The sequence below is a fragment of the Phascolarctos cinereus genome, unplaced genomic scaffold (assembly GCF_003287225.1).
Source record: "Phascolarctos cinereus isolate Bilbo 61053 unplaced genomic scaffold, phaCin_HiC Scaffold_3;HRSCAF=262, whole genome shotgun sequence".
Taxonomy (NCBI): Eukaryota; Metazoa; Chordata; class Mammalia; order Diprotodontia; family Phascolarctidae; genus Phascolarctos; species Phascolarctos cinereus.
Window position 1 is genome coordinate 154180111 of NW_027555736.1, and position 17048 is coordinate 154197158.

At 37.0% G+C, this 17048-nt stretch overlaps 1 protein-coding gene across 3 annotated transcripts in view; it reads left to right on the forward strand.

Annotated features, from left to right (window-relative positions):
* Positions 1-241: 241 nt before the first annotated feature.
* SLTM (SAFB like transcription modulator) overlaps positions 242-17048 on the forward strand; it is a 42539-nt gene continuing 25732 nt past the window's right edge. For all 3 annotated transcript variants that reach the window (XM_020981866.2, XM_020981882.2, XM_078151238.1), the window contains exons 1-5: positions 242-532; positions 2067-2157; positions 10790-10854; positions 12951-13145; positions 13656-13703. In XM_020981866.2, the coding sequence (XP_020837525.1) occupies positions 365-532; positions 2067-2157; positions 10790-10854; positions 12951-13145; positions 13656-13703 (567 nt within the window). In that variant the 5' untranslated portion in view covers positions 242-364. The remainder of the gene's footprint in view (positions 533-2066; positions 2158-10789; positions 10855-12950; positions 13146-13655; positions 13704-17048) is intronic.

Below are 17048 nucleotides of genomic sequence, written 5' to 3' on the forward strand. Positions count from 1 at the left end.
ACGTTACTGCAGTTAAAACTTGTCTGACCTCGCACCTCGCGTAAGGGCGTAAGAGGGCAGCACTCTCCAGGTAGCCTGGCGGGAGGGGGTTGGGCTCCCAACGCCAGAGGCTTCAGTGCGCAGATTCCTCCTCAGAGGCAGCGGAAATTGGTCGCGAGTGCGCAGGCGTCCCCTTCCATCCGGGTGCTGGCCGCGGCTGGTTGCGGCGGGGTGGGACGAGGGGGCGGGGCCAGTGGTTCATTGTGCGCAGCAGTAAGAGACTGGCTGGGATCTCGGGCCCGGCTCGAAGTTGGTGAAGTCGCCGCCGCCGCCGCCCTCACACTGCAGCTCAGAAGCTGCCTCCGCCGCGTTCTCCTTCTCTAAAATGGCCGCCACTGCCTCTGGTTCCTCCTCTGCCACCTCTGCAGCCTCGGGGCAGTCGGAGAGTAAGAAGATCAGCGACCTGCGGGTAATCGATCTCAAATCGGAGTTGAAGCGGCGGAACCTGGACATTAACGGGGTGAAAAACGTGCTCGTTTCCCGGCTCAAGCAGGTGAGGCCCGGCTGGGGACTCGAAGAAGAGGGGGCGGTGTCCTGCGAGGTCCTAGGCCGCGCCACCCGCCGTCTCCCCTTTTCTCTTAGGACGCTGCGGTTGGGCTTGCTTGGAGCTCCCCGAACCTGGAGGGATGTGTTAGTGGGCCGGGGGCTGCGGTCGGGGTGGCTGCACCTCCCCCCACAACCTTACTCCCCACGCCACCCCCACCCCCCACCTGGGGCAGCCGGGCTGCCCACTCCCCTCCCCCATCCCGCCTCGGGTTCACGGGCCGGGCCGTAATGCTCGCGGGCGGGTTTTAGGCTCCGCTGCGCCGGGCTTCGCAGCATCTGTGGCGGGCGTCCGGCCGGGCTCCTCTGGGAAACAGTGGCGATTTGAGAAGCAGCGAAGGGGCTTGTGCAAGAGGCGAGCGCATGGCGATCTCCTGGGCTGAAAGAGGACGGGCACTTTTGGGGCTTTCAGTAAAGTTACCATGTTTGGCTCAAATGTCTCTCTCTTTACCTTAATGAAATTGGTAGTTAGAGAGGATAGCTGAACTCTGTATCTGTGGAATACGGATATCTATGCATGTAGAGAGCTACGTTTTCTATGTAATACAGACTATGTTATATAGGCACATATTCTGAAATATACATTACTTTTAGATACATACTTAAAGATATAGATACACATATTTTAATGTTTAGTATAGGTTATCTATGTGCATACTGAATATAGATAATACATTTTATATTACATATGGATTTATATACATTTACCATTACATATTTATATACATTTAGAGATCTATACACATAAATTTACGTATGGAGAGATCTAGATAACATAGATTTGTCTAGAGAGGTTCATGTAAATGTATGGGGAGAGATCTAAATACATACACTTAATGTATAGAGATCTTACACAGGCTTAATGTATATAGAGAGCTACATAAATCTATGTAGAAAAATCTGTATGAGAGAGCTACGTAAATCTATGTATATAGATGACTATATTTTTAATTCTCACATCCTATAGTAACGGTTGGGCTTTCAACAGTTGAACCTCTCGTTTATTTCTGGGTATGTCGGGATTGTGGGGGAGGGAAAAAATTGCATCACAGGAATAAAGGGAACACTTGTTATTGAATTGAAATGGCTCATGCTAAGCAATGCTTAAGTAGACCTCAGTAATTAGTTGTCCAGTTAATACTCTGCTGTCACCCCCTTTTATGGGTCCAATTTATATTTAATTGTTTCACCGCCTTTATTGTGACTCTTTAACATCAGTATGTTACAATCTGTTTTGCTAATCATGTCATGGATTTTTTTCTGCAAGCATGCTTTATTTAACTCTTTTAAGTAGCTTAATTCTTGGAGTAGGTTTTGTGACAGGTCTGCTTATTTTAATATCTTGTATTTTCAAGAGACTTGAGATTTATTCATCTTTTATTTTGTTACTTAAATGTCAATTTAGATAAAATTTGAAATTTAATTTTATTATTAAAACATCAATTTAAACAGAATTTGCATATTAACCTACTTTTCTAACTTAGGCAATTGAAGAGGAAGGAGGTGATCCTGATAATATTGACCTTTCTTCTTCGGGTGATACTTCCAACAAGAAAGCAGCAGCCAAAAGCAAAGGTTGTTAAAAGCTTTGAAAATGTGTGTGTTATATAACTCATCTATGCTCTTTTGCTGTTTGCCCTGTTTATATAGTGCTATGCTTTGCTATTTGCCATTGGCATTCTGCCTTCTTAGGTCAAGGAAGACTTCATAGTAATGATTGCCAGAGTGGGGGTGACTTTAATTTTGTATATAGGATTGATTTGACTCAACTTTGACCTAAAACTTGAATTTATTATTAGTTACTAATCAAGCTTCATGATATCTATGCCTCCCTAATATAAGAAAATGGGTAGGAGGAGAAAAAAGAGGGAGAGACAGGAAATTAACTAATTTGCTTTTTTGAAAATTAATTTTTTAATTTAATTTTTTTCTTGGTAAATTCATTTTTACTAGATAAGCAGGTACCAATTTAGTTATAATATTCCATATTAATAGAATTCAAATTAGTGTATTTTTACTGTAGTTAACAATTTGGAACTGATTGATCTTCTTCCTCCATTTTTTTCTTTTTCTCATTTATAATCAGACCTTGATTTTTAGTAATTTTATCAAGATATTTCAGTAATGTAAGACTTTAATAGAGGAGGCCATCTCATTTATCTTTATTCTTCTGGACTTCAGTAGAATTCTTATTTTTCTTTAGCTGTTTCTTATGTTAAACTGGAATGTCCTCTTTAAGCCAAAGATCCTAAAATTTATCACTTGACTGTGTGTCAGTGAGTGCTCAATAAGGTTTGTTTCAGAACTTACGACAAATTCTTTTAACCCTGATTAATTCCTTCTAGTGCTATTTTGCAAATCATGTAAGTTACAAAGAAGCATATATAGCAAAATGATAATTGATAACTAGGAATGTTGGGATTTCAAATAGTTAGAATACTATTTTTGTGATTATTAAGTAAAACATTCTAATTTTTTAGTTTGGTGTTTTGAGTTTTCACAAGAAGGAAGAAATCAGGTAAAAATCAGTGCCTAAATTAAGGACACTGAAATTAAGAATTCCTTGAACATTATTTTAATTTTGGGGTCTTTAATTCTTGACTTCTTGTCAAGTCTCGTGTTACCTGATAGTTGGTGGATTCTTTTTTCCTTTCCCTTTCTGTCCTCATCTCCATCCATTTTTCCCTCTTTCCCTCTGTCTTTCCACCTCTTAGGACTAGGTCTTACTATCTCTCCCTGGCTGAAAGTGTAGATACCATTCATAGGCTTGATCCTACTATTGCTTACCTTGGAATCTTTGACTTACTGTTTTCTGACCTGGGCTAGTTCTATTATCCTTAGGCAGCTTAGTAGCCCTGTGTTATTGGGAGCTTACTATGTTGGTGCTGAACTTGGAGTGGACCCCCAAAATTGACTTTAGCATTACTGCACCTAAGAACTGATCTCAAGCCATCCACCAGCTTCAGCCTTCCTATTAGTTGGGATTACAGTCATGTGCCACTTTGCCTGGTTTAGAGATTCTTAATCTGAGTCCATGAACTTTAAAAAAAAATGTCCTGCTACCATTATTTCATTATAATTGATTTCCATTGTGATCATATGCATTTTAAAACATTCTAAGAAGGGGTCAATGACAAAAAAATTAAGAATTCTTGTGTCTATCAATTTTATAGTATATATGTCCTTGAACATATACAAAAACATTTCACTTAGCCAGAGGTCACTTATTTGGTGACTTTAACTTTGGAACATGGATAAGAAAACACAAAAAAATCTGAATCTGCAAAATAATGATAGAATTTTTATTTACATGAGTGCTTTCTACTATCTCATTTGATAATTAAAATCCTGTGAGATAGGTTTGGTTAAAAACAGATGCAGACAGATTAAAAAGTGACTTGACATGGGTCACAGAGTTAATAAATGTCTGAAACAGATTTTGAATTCTGGTTTCCCTGCTCTGTTCACTACACCAGTGGTGTGTCAAATAGAAAAAGATCCCCAGGGGCCACACACTGACTTTGAAAACCAAGAATTAATATCCATGTCATCTGTATTTTTATTTTACTAAACATTTCCTGATTATATTTTCATCTGATTTGGTTGCCCTGGGAATTTTGCAGCCCATAGGCTACAAGTGTGAGACTTTTACACTACCAAAGCTCAGGTTATTTACTCCCAGGAAAGTCCTTCCTGCCCTTGGAGCCTAATTAATCTTACTTAAGATAGTTTTATTAAGTGGGTAATTTATTTTTCCCCACCCTATAGAAAGTGAAAAGTGGTAAAGTAGGAGTTACTAGAGGAAAACTTGTTTTTTGAAAGCTGCAGAAAGTGTCAGCAGAAAGCCAGGGAAAAGACAGAAACTCCCAAAAGATGGCAACTTAAATCATGATAAATCATTTTGTACAGAGGAAAACTGTTAACACACCTTAATAGTTCCTAAGAGCAACTGAATTGATAAGCATGTACAATTTTTCTTTAAAAAAAACTTAATTAGGTTTTGTCAAAGAAGGGGAATGTGTAATGTATTTTGTTTAGATTTATAAGAAATTGGTATTTAAAGAGACTGCATAATCTTTTATTATCCGGGAAATTCACTTATTTGGAAAAGTTACTTTCCTCGAGATGCCAAATAAATAGTGTCTCTTAATTTTGTTTATTTTAAAATACTGTGGCAAAACTTCATGTAATTAGACTAAGGGAAAAACCTTATAAAAATAAATTTTTAAAGAAATACAATAATATATACACATAGTTCCCATTTTGAGTCCTGTTTAACCATTCCCTTTTCAATGTAGAAATAAAATTTTATTTTATTATTATTATTATTAATTTTTATTTTTTTTTATTTTTGGTGAGGCAATTGGGGTTGAGTGACTTGCCCAGGGTCACACAGCTAGTAAGTGTCAAGTGTCTGATAAAATTTTATTTTTAATCAGCATATTAATAGCCTCTATTTATAGGTATAGGAGACTTTCCTAGATTATTTCTCTTCACTGTTTACTTAACCTTTTTTACCCTACCCCAAAGACAGGTTAAAGGAAAACTTAAGTGTGAGCTACTGTGTTTGGTGAAGAGGATATAGCTACACCAGCAAAAATAGTTCCTGTCCTCAAGGAACTTATATTTATTTGGGTTGAAAGGGAGATAGACAATTTATATATTAATGAATACAAAACATAAGGAAAAAGAAAAAAGTATTTGGAATGATTTGGGGAAAGAAGAGGGCAGGTCAGGAAAGGCTTTTTGTAGGAGGTGGCACCTGGGCCAGGCCTTGAGGGAAGATTGGGATTCTAAGAGGCAGAGATGAGGAGGAAATACGTTTCACTCTTGGAGAGGGTCTGTGCGGAGTCATGGAGGCTTTTGTGGAGATGGAATGTCATGCATAGGCTACGGCAAATTGGCCAGTTTGACTGAAATTTAGAGTGTGGGAAGAGGGGTATTGTATGGCAAACCTGGAGAGTAGGATGGAGTCGGATTGCGAAGGGCTTTCAAAGTCTAAGAAAGAAGTGTGTATTTTATTACAGAGGTAGAAGAGCCCAGAGATCTTCTTCAGCAGGGAATTGACATGGTCACGTCTATGCTTTAGGAATATCACATGATGAGCAATATAGAGGATGCACTTGGAGAACATAGAGACTGGATTCAGGGAGACTAATTTAAGAAGTTTCTTTGAGTCCAGGTGATAGAAGTGTAAGTTGTGAGCCAAGGAGACAGTAGTGAAGGGAGGAAATGGCTAAGTGTCACATACTGCAGAGATCAAGGAGGGTAGAATGAGAGACACTAACTTTGGCAAGAGTAGTTTTTAAAAGGCAAGGATGCCAGAACTAGGGTTATCAGAAAGGAAAGGAACATATAAGATGTTCTGGAGGTAGAATCATCAAGACTTGACAACTTAATTGGCTATGTGGAGTGAGGTAGAAGAAAGAGTCAACAGTTACTCCTAGGTTGTTAATGGGTAACTGGAGTGGTGGGATGCATGACAAAAATTTAAAATGTGTGGTTTTAGGAAAAAAGGTAATACATTTTGTTCTTGATGTGTTGTGCCCAGCAGACATACAGTTGGAGATGCCTGATAGGCAGTTGGTACAGGAATGGAGTTTGAACTATCTAGGTAGGTTATGGTAGCTGTATATAGCGATAATTGAACCTGTAGGATCTAAAAACAAAGACTAGATCAGAGCCTTAGGTTGCACATAGGTTTGGGGCATGGCATGGATGATAATCTAGCAAAGTAGACAGAGTGGCCAAACAAGTAGAAGAACCAAGACATAGGCACAAAAAAGCCAGGGGTGAAAGAGTACTGGAGGACGATGTCCAGTACAGCAGGAGTTACCAAGAGGTAACATTCACAAAACCCAGGAAAGTGCGAGTATTGAGGAGAGTGTTCAGTGGAGTGAAGAGCATCAGGAAGGATGAATTGAGAAAAGGCAGTTCTTTAGCAGTGAAGAGGTCCTTGGTAGCTTTGGAGAGAGCAGTTTTAATGAATGACTAAGTTAGAAGCTAGTTTGCTAGGGATTGAGATGTGAATTGAAAGTGTCCTTTTTTAAAAGGAAACACTAGCTTGGCTGTTAAGATGCAATCTCTTACTCTTGGTGCTTCATCTAGTGCCATTAAACTTTGAGTTTATATGTCAGGATATTCAGGTAAATTGTTGATTTGATTTAAAGGATCTTCTCAAGATTCTTAGTAGAATTTTTCTTGTTCCTGATCCTCTGCAGAGTAGATATTGGAGAATAAGCAGTGGGTTTGTTTTTGTTTTTAAGTTTTCCAGTTGCCTTTTGTTTACACGATGGTGTAAAAAATATTTCAACAAAGCCAACTAACAGCAATAGTATCTGACAATGTATATTCCATCCCATATCTTTAATCTTCCACCTTTTACATGTATCATCAGTTTCCTGGAACCAAAATTATTCGTTACAATTCATTTGAGTTTAGCTACCTTTTAGTGTTTTATTTGTATTATTGTGATCCTCTCTATTTTCTTGGTTCTGTTTTCTTTGATTCAAACCACTTCATACAGTTTTTCTTATGTTTGTATTCTGTTACATTCATATACCACAATTTGTTCACCTGTTCCTCAATTAAGAGCCCTCATTTTATTTCCAGTTTTGTGTTTTGTTTGTGCTACAACAAACAGTGCTGCCATGAATATTTTGTTATTTATAGAACTTTTTTGTCATTGACCTTTTTGAGGTGTACATGCTAGTAGTACCATTGCTGAATCTAAGGGTAGTAAGAGTTTAGTGACTTCACATAATTTCAAATTGATTTCCAGAATTAGTAGGCCAGTTTAGCTGTTAGTTGTCTTCTTTATGATCTCCTAGTGTATGTTCATCATGATTTCTACAAGGTAAAAGAGAACTGTGTAACATAAAATAGTGTTATTGGTTACACTATAAAATTAAATCTACCAATTTTAAATTTCTGGTTTTGTAAGAGTATCCACATGAATGTGGTCAGTTTTCTCTAGGAATACTTCACCTCCTTGGTTGTTGAGCAAGTTGCTTATGTTTAGAGTACCAGTAGTTAGTTTGATGTGTATACATAATCTGAAAGCTGTTATTAGCACCTTCTGTTTCTCTTTTCCTTGTTTTACTACAGGTACCATTGAAACTGAAGGAGGCTTTGAAGGCCTGAGTGTTTTTGTTTATTTATCTACTATTTTCATGGGTCACCATGGCCAAAGAATCAATAATAGTGGCTTGCCTTTCTGTATTTAGTTTAAGCTAACTAAGCTGGTCCTTGGCAGACACAGTCTTTGCTGAACTGTGTGTCAATCTGATCCTCCCTTAATGCTAGCACCTTCCCTCTGTTAATTATCTCTAGTTTATCAGATGGATAGATGGATGGATGGGTACATGGGTACATGGTTGCTTGTATGTTGCCTCTTTTATATATGAATCTTTTTCAACTTGATGTAGAATCATTTGAGAACCCAGTCACTATTGCAGTAGCCTTCTGGTTAGTTTCTCTACTTACATCTGTCCCTATTCTAATTCATCTTCCATTCACCGCTCATGTTGATTTTTCTAATACTCAAGTCTGACCTCGTCTGTCTGTTGGTCTCGCCCACCCTCCAACACCCACACAATTCTGTAATCTCTTATATTTTCCTGTTGCCTTCAAGATCAAATATAAAATCCTCGACTCTGGGCATTTTCACAGGCTGTTGTTCCCCTTCCTCTCTTTACCTCCTCCTCCTAGCTTCCTTCGAGTCTCAGCAAGGCATTTACAAGAATTTTGTGAGAAACTTTTTGTGAAATTGCCAGATTACTGCTCTTAAAAATTATTCCAATTATAATTTCATCAGCAGTGTAATGTGTCTTATTGACTAAGTGGGCCCTCAACATGTGCCCAGTGATTTGAATGAAAAAGGAGATACCACTGAGATTTACCTTGAATCCACAAAATTAATTCTTTCATCTCATCCACAAATCTTCCATGTGTTCTGGAGAGCTGTAATCCATGTCCAGAATCCCTTCCCCTCCCTGTGTGCCTTATTCATTTACCTGTCTATAGTAAGTTGCTAATTGTGTGATATTGGAATTAGAGAACAGGCCATTATATATACAAGGTAGAATTTAGATTTTTCTACAGCTTGAGAGGAAAAGAAACCTCTGTGTGCCCTTGTTCCTACCCTTTCCTGATTCATGAAGTACTTGATTCATGGACTCAGACTTTACACTTTGGAGTTCTATATGACTCTTCTCTCTTTCTGAGATGTGCTGTATTTGAACTCTTGCCCATTCTCCTTCCTCTGCTACCACCTGCATTGAATGCAGGTTTCCCTCATTGTTTCCATTAATCTTCAATGCTGCTGTACTACTTCATGGAGAAGATTCTGGTTCTCTGAGAGTATCTTCCCTTCCATTCCTAACCCTCTCTATCTTCATCCATTCCTCCCTTTTGATTTCAGATAAAATGCTCCTTTTGCTAGGACCTCTTTTTTTCTTTCCCGTCTACCATTTTTCTTCACACCACAAAGTTGTAATTCAAAGGCTCATAGGTCTGGAACTGGAAAAGACCTTGGAGACTGTCTAATCCAGCTGCCCTCATTTTGCTGATGGGAAACTGAAGCCCAGGATGGCTAAATGACTTGTACAAGGTCACACACTAAAACCAGGGGCCACACTAAGTTCAGAATATTTTAAATTGTTAAAATCTAAACAGGAAATTACAAGTAGTCCCTGAAATAGAAAAGCCTTTACTTAGACCAAATCTTCCTAAGCTTTAATGTTTTACTCTTTTATTTGAAGCTATTTAGTGGCAGTGAAATAGACTGCTCCCTCAATCTTTTGGTATTGTCCAAATCTTTCTTCCTATTCTTATTTCACATCCTTTCCTCTCCAGTCTTGATCAGCTATTTTGTCAGCATACTCATTATCTTACACACTTGAATCCCTTGATCTTCATCATTTCTACTTTTCCAAGTCAGGGTTATACACCATCCTATTCATGTTCCTACTCTTGAACATTTGAAATACTACTGGATAAAACTACAAAACTAGATAAATAGGTCCACTGAAAATACATACTCTTATTACTGCATTAAAGAGTCATTTCGTGATTACTAACATGTTCCTCATGTTGGTTATTCTAATCTTCTTTTTGCTTATTTCTCCTTTACTTTTTGTAGCCTGATAACAATACTGATTGATTCTCTAGTAATTGCAAAGCACTTTATATACATTACTTGTTCTTCATGGTCCTGAGAGTGTAGTTACAGATACCCCTATTTTTGCAGATGAGAAAACTAAGCCTTAATTCCTATGACTTGTCCATGGTCATACAACTAGTATCAGAGGTGGACTTTGAATTCAGACCTTGACTGATTTCATAATCTAGCACTGTTCCCACTAATCTAGTCTCTGCTACATAAGTGGAAAAATTCATGCTATTTGAGAATTTCTTCAGCATTTTTCTTCCATTCTTTGTTTTTTCAATCTTCACCCATCTCCTTCTTCCTTCTCACCTCAGAGAATGAGATATCTGCCCTTGCCAAAGCTTTCCTTGAGCTTGTCATTCATTCCTGACTCCTCCCAGGCCTTATTTCAGTCATTTCCTCTTGAAAGACTGAAAATGTATATTCCCTGTGCTGATTCTCCATGTCCTGAAAATGTATTTCAAAATCCCTTACTTTAAAAACAAAAAACTCCTGACGTGTGCTGTCAGACTTCCACTAGTGCATATTCTCTACCTTTTTTTCCCTTTTTCAAAATAATTTTTCAATTAATTTTTTACACTGCCTAAATTTCCCCTTTTACTTCTGTTCTCCCAGAGCTATTTATTTTTAAGTCACCTATATTTCTTCACCTCCTCCCAGAATCATCCTCTATAACAAAGAATAGTGGGGGAAATATTTCAGCAAAACTAACCAACATCAGAAAAAGTCTTGTTGTGATCTGTACCCATGCTTCCATATCCATAATATATTGGCAAAAATAGAGAAAGGGGAACAGGGAAGGAGGTGCCTTATATTCTCTTGGGCCAAGTTTGTCATAATTTTTGCAGCATTCGGTTTTATTTGTTTTGCTCTTTCCATTTAAGTTGTTGTAGTCATTGTGTGTATTTTCCTGACTCTATATTTCCACATTTCCATGCTGTTCTGTATTTACCATTCATTAATTATGTATCATTCCCTGTTTCCTGCTCTTAAAATGATGAAACATTAGTAGCTAGCCCAGTTTGATTTTTCTCTTAGGTAAGAAACAAGAAACAGATGAACTAAGTGGAGATGCTTCAGTGGAAGATGATACATTTGTCAAGGTAAAGTTTTAAGTACTCAGCTTGAGTAGTTAATTTCTCTCTCTGAATAGGACCAAGGGCTTAAGGTAGTTAAGTGTCATTTCAAGGAAAGAAGGGCTGTTACTATGTTTATAATCAGATACAAGTTAGGTTACTCATTTTTTAGTTCATGCATTAGACACAAAGTTGCTGATTCAGTGCTACTGTCATGCATTTTGTAACATCCATAGTATCTTACATAAAGTATCTCCTTTGATTTTCACAACAATACTATCACAGATAGTGTACTATTTGATCCTCGAAGCAGTACTGTGAGTTAGAATGAGCAAACAATATTTTACTCATTTTAAACATGAATTAATTTTGGCTTAGTGAGATTAAGTATAGATAGCTAGTGAGTGTAAAGTTGGTATCACATATTTTGTCTACAAGTTGAATGTTTCCATTGTAAAGAGCTCCTTTTCTTTAAGGTGAGCTATACCTGGACAGAATAAAGATGGGCTTCAGAACTAATAAGCCAGGAAACTATTTAACACATTGGCTTGGCTTATAGAAAGTATCCATCTGTAGGCCTCCTGGAATCCATTCTGTGAGGCACCCATATACAGAGAGGGGTATATGTGGAACGGATAGTCCTCAGGACATTTTAAAAGGTGAAGCTTCTTTGCTATCCTCTTATTTCCCTTTATGTTTCCAGCCCTTCTCATACTCCTGGTGTCAGTTTTTTTTCAAGGGCTAGTTGCCCTTGAGTTAACCAGGTTCTTCCCTCTGACTTGGCCCTCCCTGTAAGTATTCTACGTTAGGGCATTTCAACTAGGAAAGTATTTAAGCAATGAATTATTTCCCAAATGAATTTGATGCAATTTCAGGTCTTCTGGGGAAAATTCCCCCTTCCTTGAAGGAGTGATTTTTCTCTTAAGTCCAAGAAACATTATGTCTAAATTTTAGAAGAGGAATGAAAAAAACTCTATGCTTCTCCCAGACCCCAGTCTCCCCCAGCCATCTTGGACAAGATGGACAGCACTTCAAGATCAATAACCTAGGTTGTGCACAGGAATTTGGACCTTCTGTTCTTGAAGCAAAGAGTATCTGTGGCCCAGGTTGTCTGTACCTGGGGATCAGAAACTCTCCTATCTCCCCTTCCTCCCATAAACATACACATGTACAACAGATTCACAAAGATGTACTAGAGATACTGGGTCCTTTCAAGAATGCCCTATCCGCTGCTCCATTTTCCTTTCCTGAACATGACATCCCCTGCTGGAACTAGAAATCTTTAGGGCACCTTCGTGATTTGTCTGGTATCCTTTTCTACTTGCTCCCCTTTAACTTGCCTATATCAAAGTAGTATTAGTTGCAGTCATTTATGAGAATTGCTTAGCATTTGATATTTATGCTTAATTCTCTATAGAATATTAATTATACATATCATTAATTATGTCAGATTAACTTTTATTTGCAACACTAAACTGTTTCATATATGCTCAGTCTTCATAGTTTGTTCAATAGCATGGTCATCCACTCACAACATAAGAAGAGGGAACGTTGTTTGTGAACATGTATTGAAAGAGGTAACCATATCCCAAACCAAAATGGTTAAGATTAATTGGTATAATATGCCATGCAATGAACTCCTGTAATCAGTTACCACATTTTCTGAAAGCTTAGATTTGCAAGTGGTTTGTGAGATTGAATTTTGAAGTATGGCTTGTGGGAATGGTGAGATTTATTTTCTGTGAAATCGTATCTTTTGTACAGCACCTAAAATGTGACTTGGAAATTGTATAATAATTTTTTGGAAGTTCAGAATTTCTTTAAAAGCAATTTAAATTGTATTCTTCCACAAAAATGAGAGACTTGGCACCCAAAACACATAGCTTCATTTACTTTGGATAATAATGCCTGTCATTTTACAAAGTGTAGTTGATTTGCAAATTGAAAATGTTTGAAGATTGTTTCTGGAATAAAACAAGTGTCGATTCAGAATTGGGGGGGGGAGGATATACTCTTAAAACACAGGTTAGAAAATTATCCTATCTTTTTTTTTTTAAAGTTAAATAGTCAGTGGTATTCAAGCTAACGGCTTTAATTTTACCAAATGTTCTTGACATTAAAAGGAAAGTGAATCAGAGAATCAAGAGACCAGTGATCCAGATGGAAATGATGAACTGAAGGACTCTGAAGAATTTACTGAAAATGATGAAGAAAATAATACTTCCAAGGACTTGTCTACTGCTGAACAGCATAAAAAAGATCATGAATTAAAACAGGCAGAAGCAATACAAGGCAAAGAAAAAGACTTTGAAAATCAGGTATTTTAACCACCTTTGTTAACTGCCCCTCAAACTATCCCACCCTTCCCTTTTTCAAATTACAAAGACATAATTATTTTTCTAGTCAATTGTGTATAGTCATGTTTTGGCCTCCAAATATTTAATCAGACATTTAACATGTAATTAATTTAGTATTTAATCAAATATTTAATCTGGACTATCATGTTGCATCTATTCCAAACCCTGTTTTTGAAAGTAATTGAACCTGGATCCAACTTTGGAATCTGTTGATATTATTAAAATAATTACTTCTCTATCTCCTTAAAGAAGCTTAAAGAGAATTTTTCTGATTTCTTAGTATGTTAGGTAACGTGTCAGTTCTGGAGTGAAAGGAGCCTGAATTATTATTATTAAATGTTGATTTATTACCTGCTGTATGTGCTATAGAAAGCATATGATATGCGTATGCTATTTTCAAATCGCTAAAATCGTTTTCAATTCACCAAGATACTTTATTCAGCCAAATTTGTTATTCTCTTTTTAACTTAGGAAAATGAAGGTCAAGAAGGTGAAGATGATACCTTTCTTACAGTCCCAGTAAGTTTAATATTGTTTTATTTATTTGGAAGTAAAATGGAAATTATGGAAGTAAAAGCTTATCAAAGTAGCGTTATTTTGGCCTCAAAATTCTATTACGCCTAAAACTTTCTTAACTTTACTGTTGATTTGGACTTATAAAGTATGTATTAATATTTCAATTGCTACAAAAATGACTAAGAATTCCTAAACCCATAGAAAGATTTGTCCCATTTTACATAAGGAGCACAAATGAAGTTACCACTTCTTCTCTGAAACAATTGCCTCTTGACTCATTGATTTTTAGCCTTTCTGAAACTGATGCTCTATTGTTTAGTATCTATACTTCTTAAATTTTGAAAATTATACTTAAAAAGTACTGTGTCTATGGCTTGTGCTTTTTAGAAATTTAATTATGGGGATTTTGTAACACTATAGGGGAGATAATTTTTTAATATAAATTTTATTTCTATCAGATGTCTAGAAACTTGAGCAGTGAATTTAGAGTAAAAAGAGCTGAGTTCATATCCTGATTCTGTTTCTTACTACCTGTTTGACCTGTCCAGGGATGATCTCTCTCTCTCTTTTTTTTTTTTAAATTTTTTAATTAATGTATTTGATTTTAGTTTTCAGCATTCTCTTCCATAAGCTTTTGAGGTTTAAATTTTCTCTGCCTCCCCCCCCCCCCAAAACAACATGCAATTTGATACAGGCTCTACATATACTTTTTTTTTTTTGGCTAGGCAGTGGGGTTAAGTGACTTGCCCAGGGTCACACAGCTAGTAAATGTTTTGTGTCTGAGGCCAGATTTGAACTTGGGTCCTCCTGAATCCAGGGCCAGTGCTCTATCCACTGCGTCACCTAGCTGCCCCCTGTACATTCTTATTAAACATATTTTCACATTAGTCATGTTGTAAAGAAGAATTAGGATGAATGGGAGGAACCAGAAGAAAGAAGAAACAAAACCCAAAAAAAGCAAATAATATGCTTCCATCTGCATTCAGGCTCCATAGTTCTTTCTCTGAATGTGGATAGCATTTTGCATCATGAGTCTTTTGGAGTTGTCTTAGATCCTTGCATTGCAGAGAAGAGCTAAGTCTGTCAGAGTCAGTCATCACGTAATGTGGCTGTTAACTGTGTACAATATACAAGATTTTTCTGAAGTCTGCTGCTCATCATTTCTTATAGCGCAGGAGTATGCTATTACATTCATATTCTACAACTTTTTCAGCCATTCCCCAGTTGATGGGCGTCCCCTCAATTTCCAGTTCTTGGCTACCACAAAAAGAGCTGCTATAAATGTTTTTATACACATGGGTCTTTTTCCCATTTTTATGATCTCTTTGGGACACAGCCCTAGAAGTGGTATTGCTGGTTCAAAGGGCATGTACATTTTTATTGCCTTGGGCGCACAGTTCCAGTTTGCTCTCCAGAATGGTTGGATCAGTTCACAATGCAGTAGTGTTCCAATTTTCCCATGTCTTCTCCAGCATTTATAATTTTTCTGTTTTGTCACGTTAGCCAATCCGATAGGTATAATATGGTACCTTAAGAGTTGTTTTGATTTGCGTTTCTCTAATCAATAGTGATTTGGAGCATTTTTTCATGATTATAGATAGCTTTAATTTCTTTATCTGAAAATGCCCATTCATATCCTTTGACCATTTATGAGATGATTTCTTGATTATATAAAATGTCATGACTATTTTACTATAGAAAAGGTTTGCTTTGGTTAGAATGGTTTCTTCTAACAGTGGAAAGTTGTCTCTGACAGCAAGCTCAATAGAAGGTTCCAGTTTCATCACAAGGTGATGGTGAGCTTGCCAAAACACTATGTTTTAAGGTTACTTTCCTTGGGGCAGAAAGTCTTCTGCTAGATAATTAGTATTTTATTTCCTATAATTCACAGGATTGGGTCCCTAATCTAATAATCCAAGCCTTTTGGACAGGCCTTTTGTAAAACCCCTCTTAAAAGGTTATTTAAGTTTATATTGTCTTGTTGCTTTTAGAGTTCATGTCTTTCAAAAATATTCTCCATTGGCCAACCCTTTGATCTTGAAAGGATTTGAGTTTTTTAAATATCTGTATTTCATGACTTTTAAAGTGACCCAAAAAACAGTTCCAGAAGATTATTTCCAAACCTGTTTTGAGCAGTGCAACTCTCAAGACCATTTTAAAAATAGAAACTGGATATTTTTAGCTAATTATTGAAAAAATTTTAAACTGTATTTCTATAGCTAAATTCACTATTTCACAAATTAAGTCACTCATATTTTCTCCTTTATGATTAGTATCTCTGCCTAGAAGGAATCCCTCTAGTAAAATTAACACCTGATGTAATTTGGAAAGTACACACACACACACACACATACACACACACCCTCAATAAAGCAAACTTTGCTGTACATTTTTGCTTCTTTATCCATAAATCTTTCTTGGACTAGTCTTCCTCACACTAATCTCTCTCTTTGAAATCTCTCTAACTCTTATAGCTAGCACTATACAACGCAGTAGTTGCAGAGCATTTGTTGTTTTCTCAGTTAGCGTGCCAATTCCTCTGGGGCAAATAGATACAATAGTGCTAGACATTTAGTAGACATTTAAAAAGAACTTGATTTTTATAATTTTAAACCCAGCCTACCATGAATAATGTCTAATATGTTAGATCACGGATCTCCATGCTTTCTAGAAGAGGACCTACCTTTTATTTTATTAGGGAGAAGGAGGATCTCCCTTGCCTTTTCTTAATTAGGGTACAGTGCCTTCCACAGCCTTTAGGAGAGTTCTTCGGTAGGTGTTTAGGAGATGCTTTTTAACAATAGTAGAAAATAATTTTTTACTTCAGTTTGCTGATAGACTAATTGTATCCATCACAGCCTCCAGAATCCAGGATAAAAAATGGCATGCCAGAAGCAGAGGCTTTGTATATGGCCATCAGTCTGTGGCTAGATGTTATAAACCCAGGTTCATGAATAAGACAAAATTGGTAGCGTATGTGATTTATTTTTTTATTTTTTTTTAGCATTTCTAATTTGAACCCCCTTGAGTTTGGCATAACTAATGCTCTCTGGGTTACTTAGGGTGGATATGGATGACAGAGGTAGAGCTAAGAATTCACATCTTTCCTTGGCCACAGAGGAACATAAGTCAGACTGACTTAGCATTTTGATTTAGTATTTTATGGTTCCCAGTTACATGTAAAAACAATTTTTTTAACATTTGTTTTTACAACTTTGAGTTCTAAATCCTCCCCCCCCACTGAGAAGGCAAGCAATTCAATATAGATTATACATGTGTAGTCATGCAAAACATTTCCGTAATGGTCACGTTGTGAAAGAAAACACAGACCAAAAAAAGCCTCAAGAA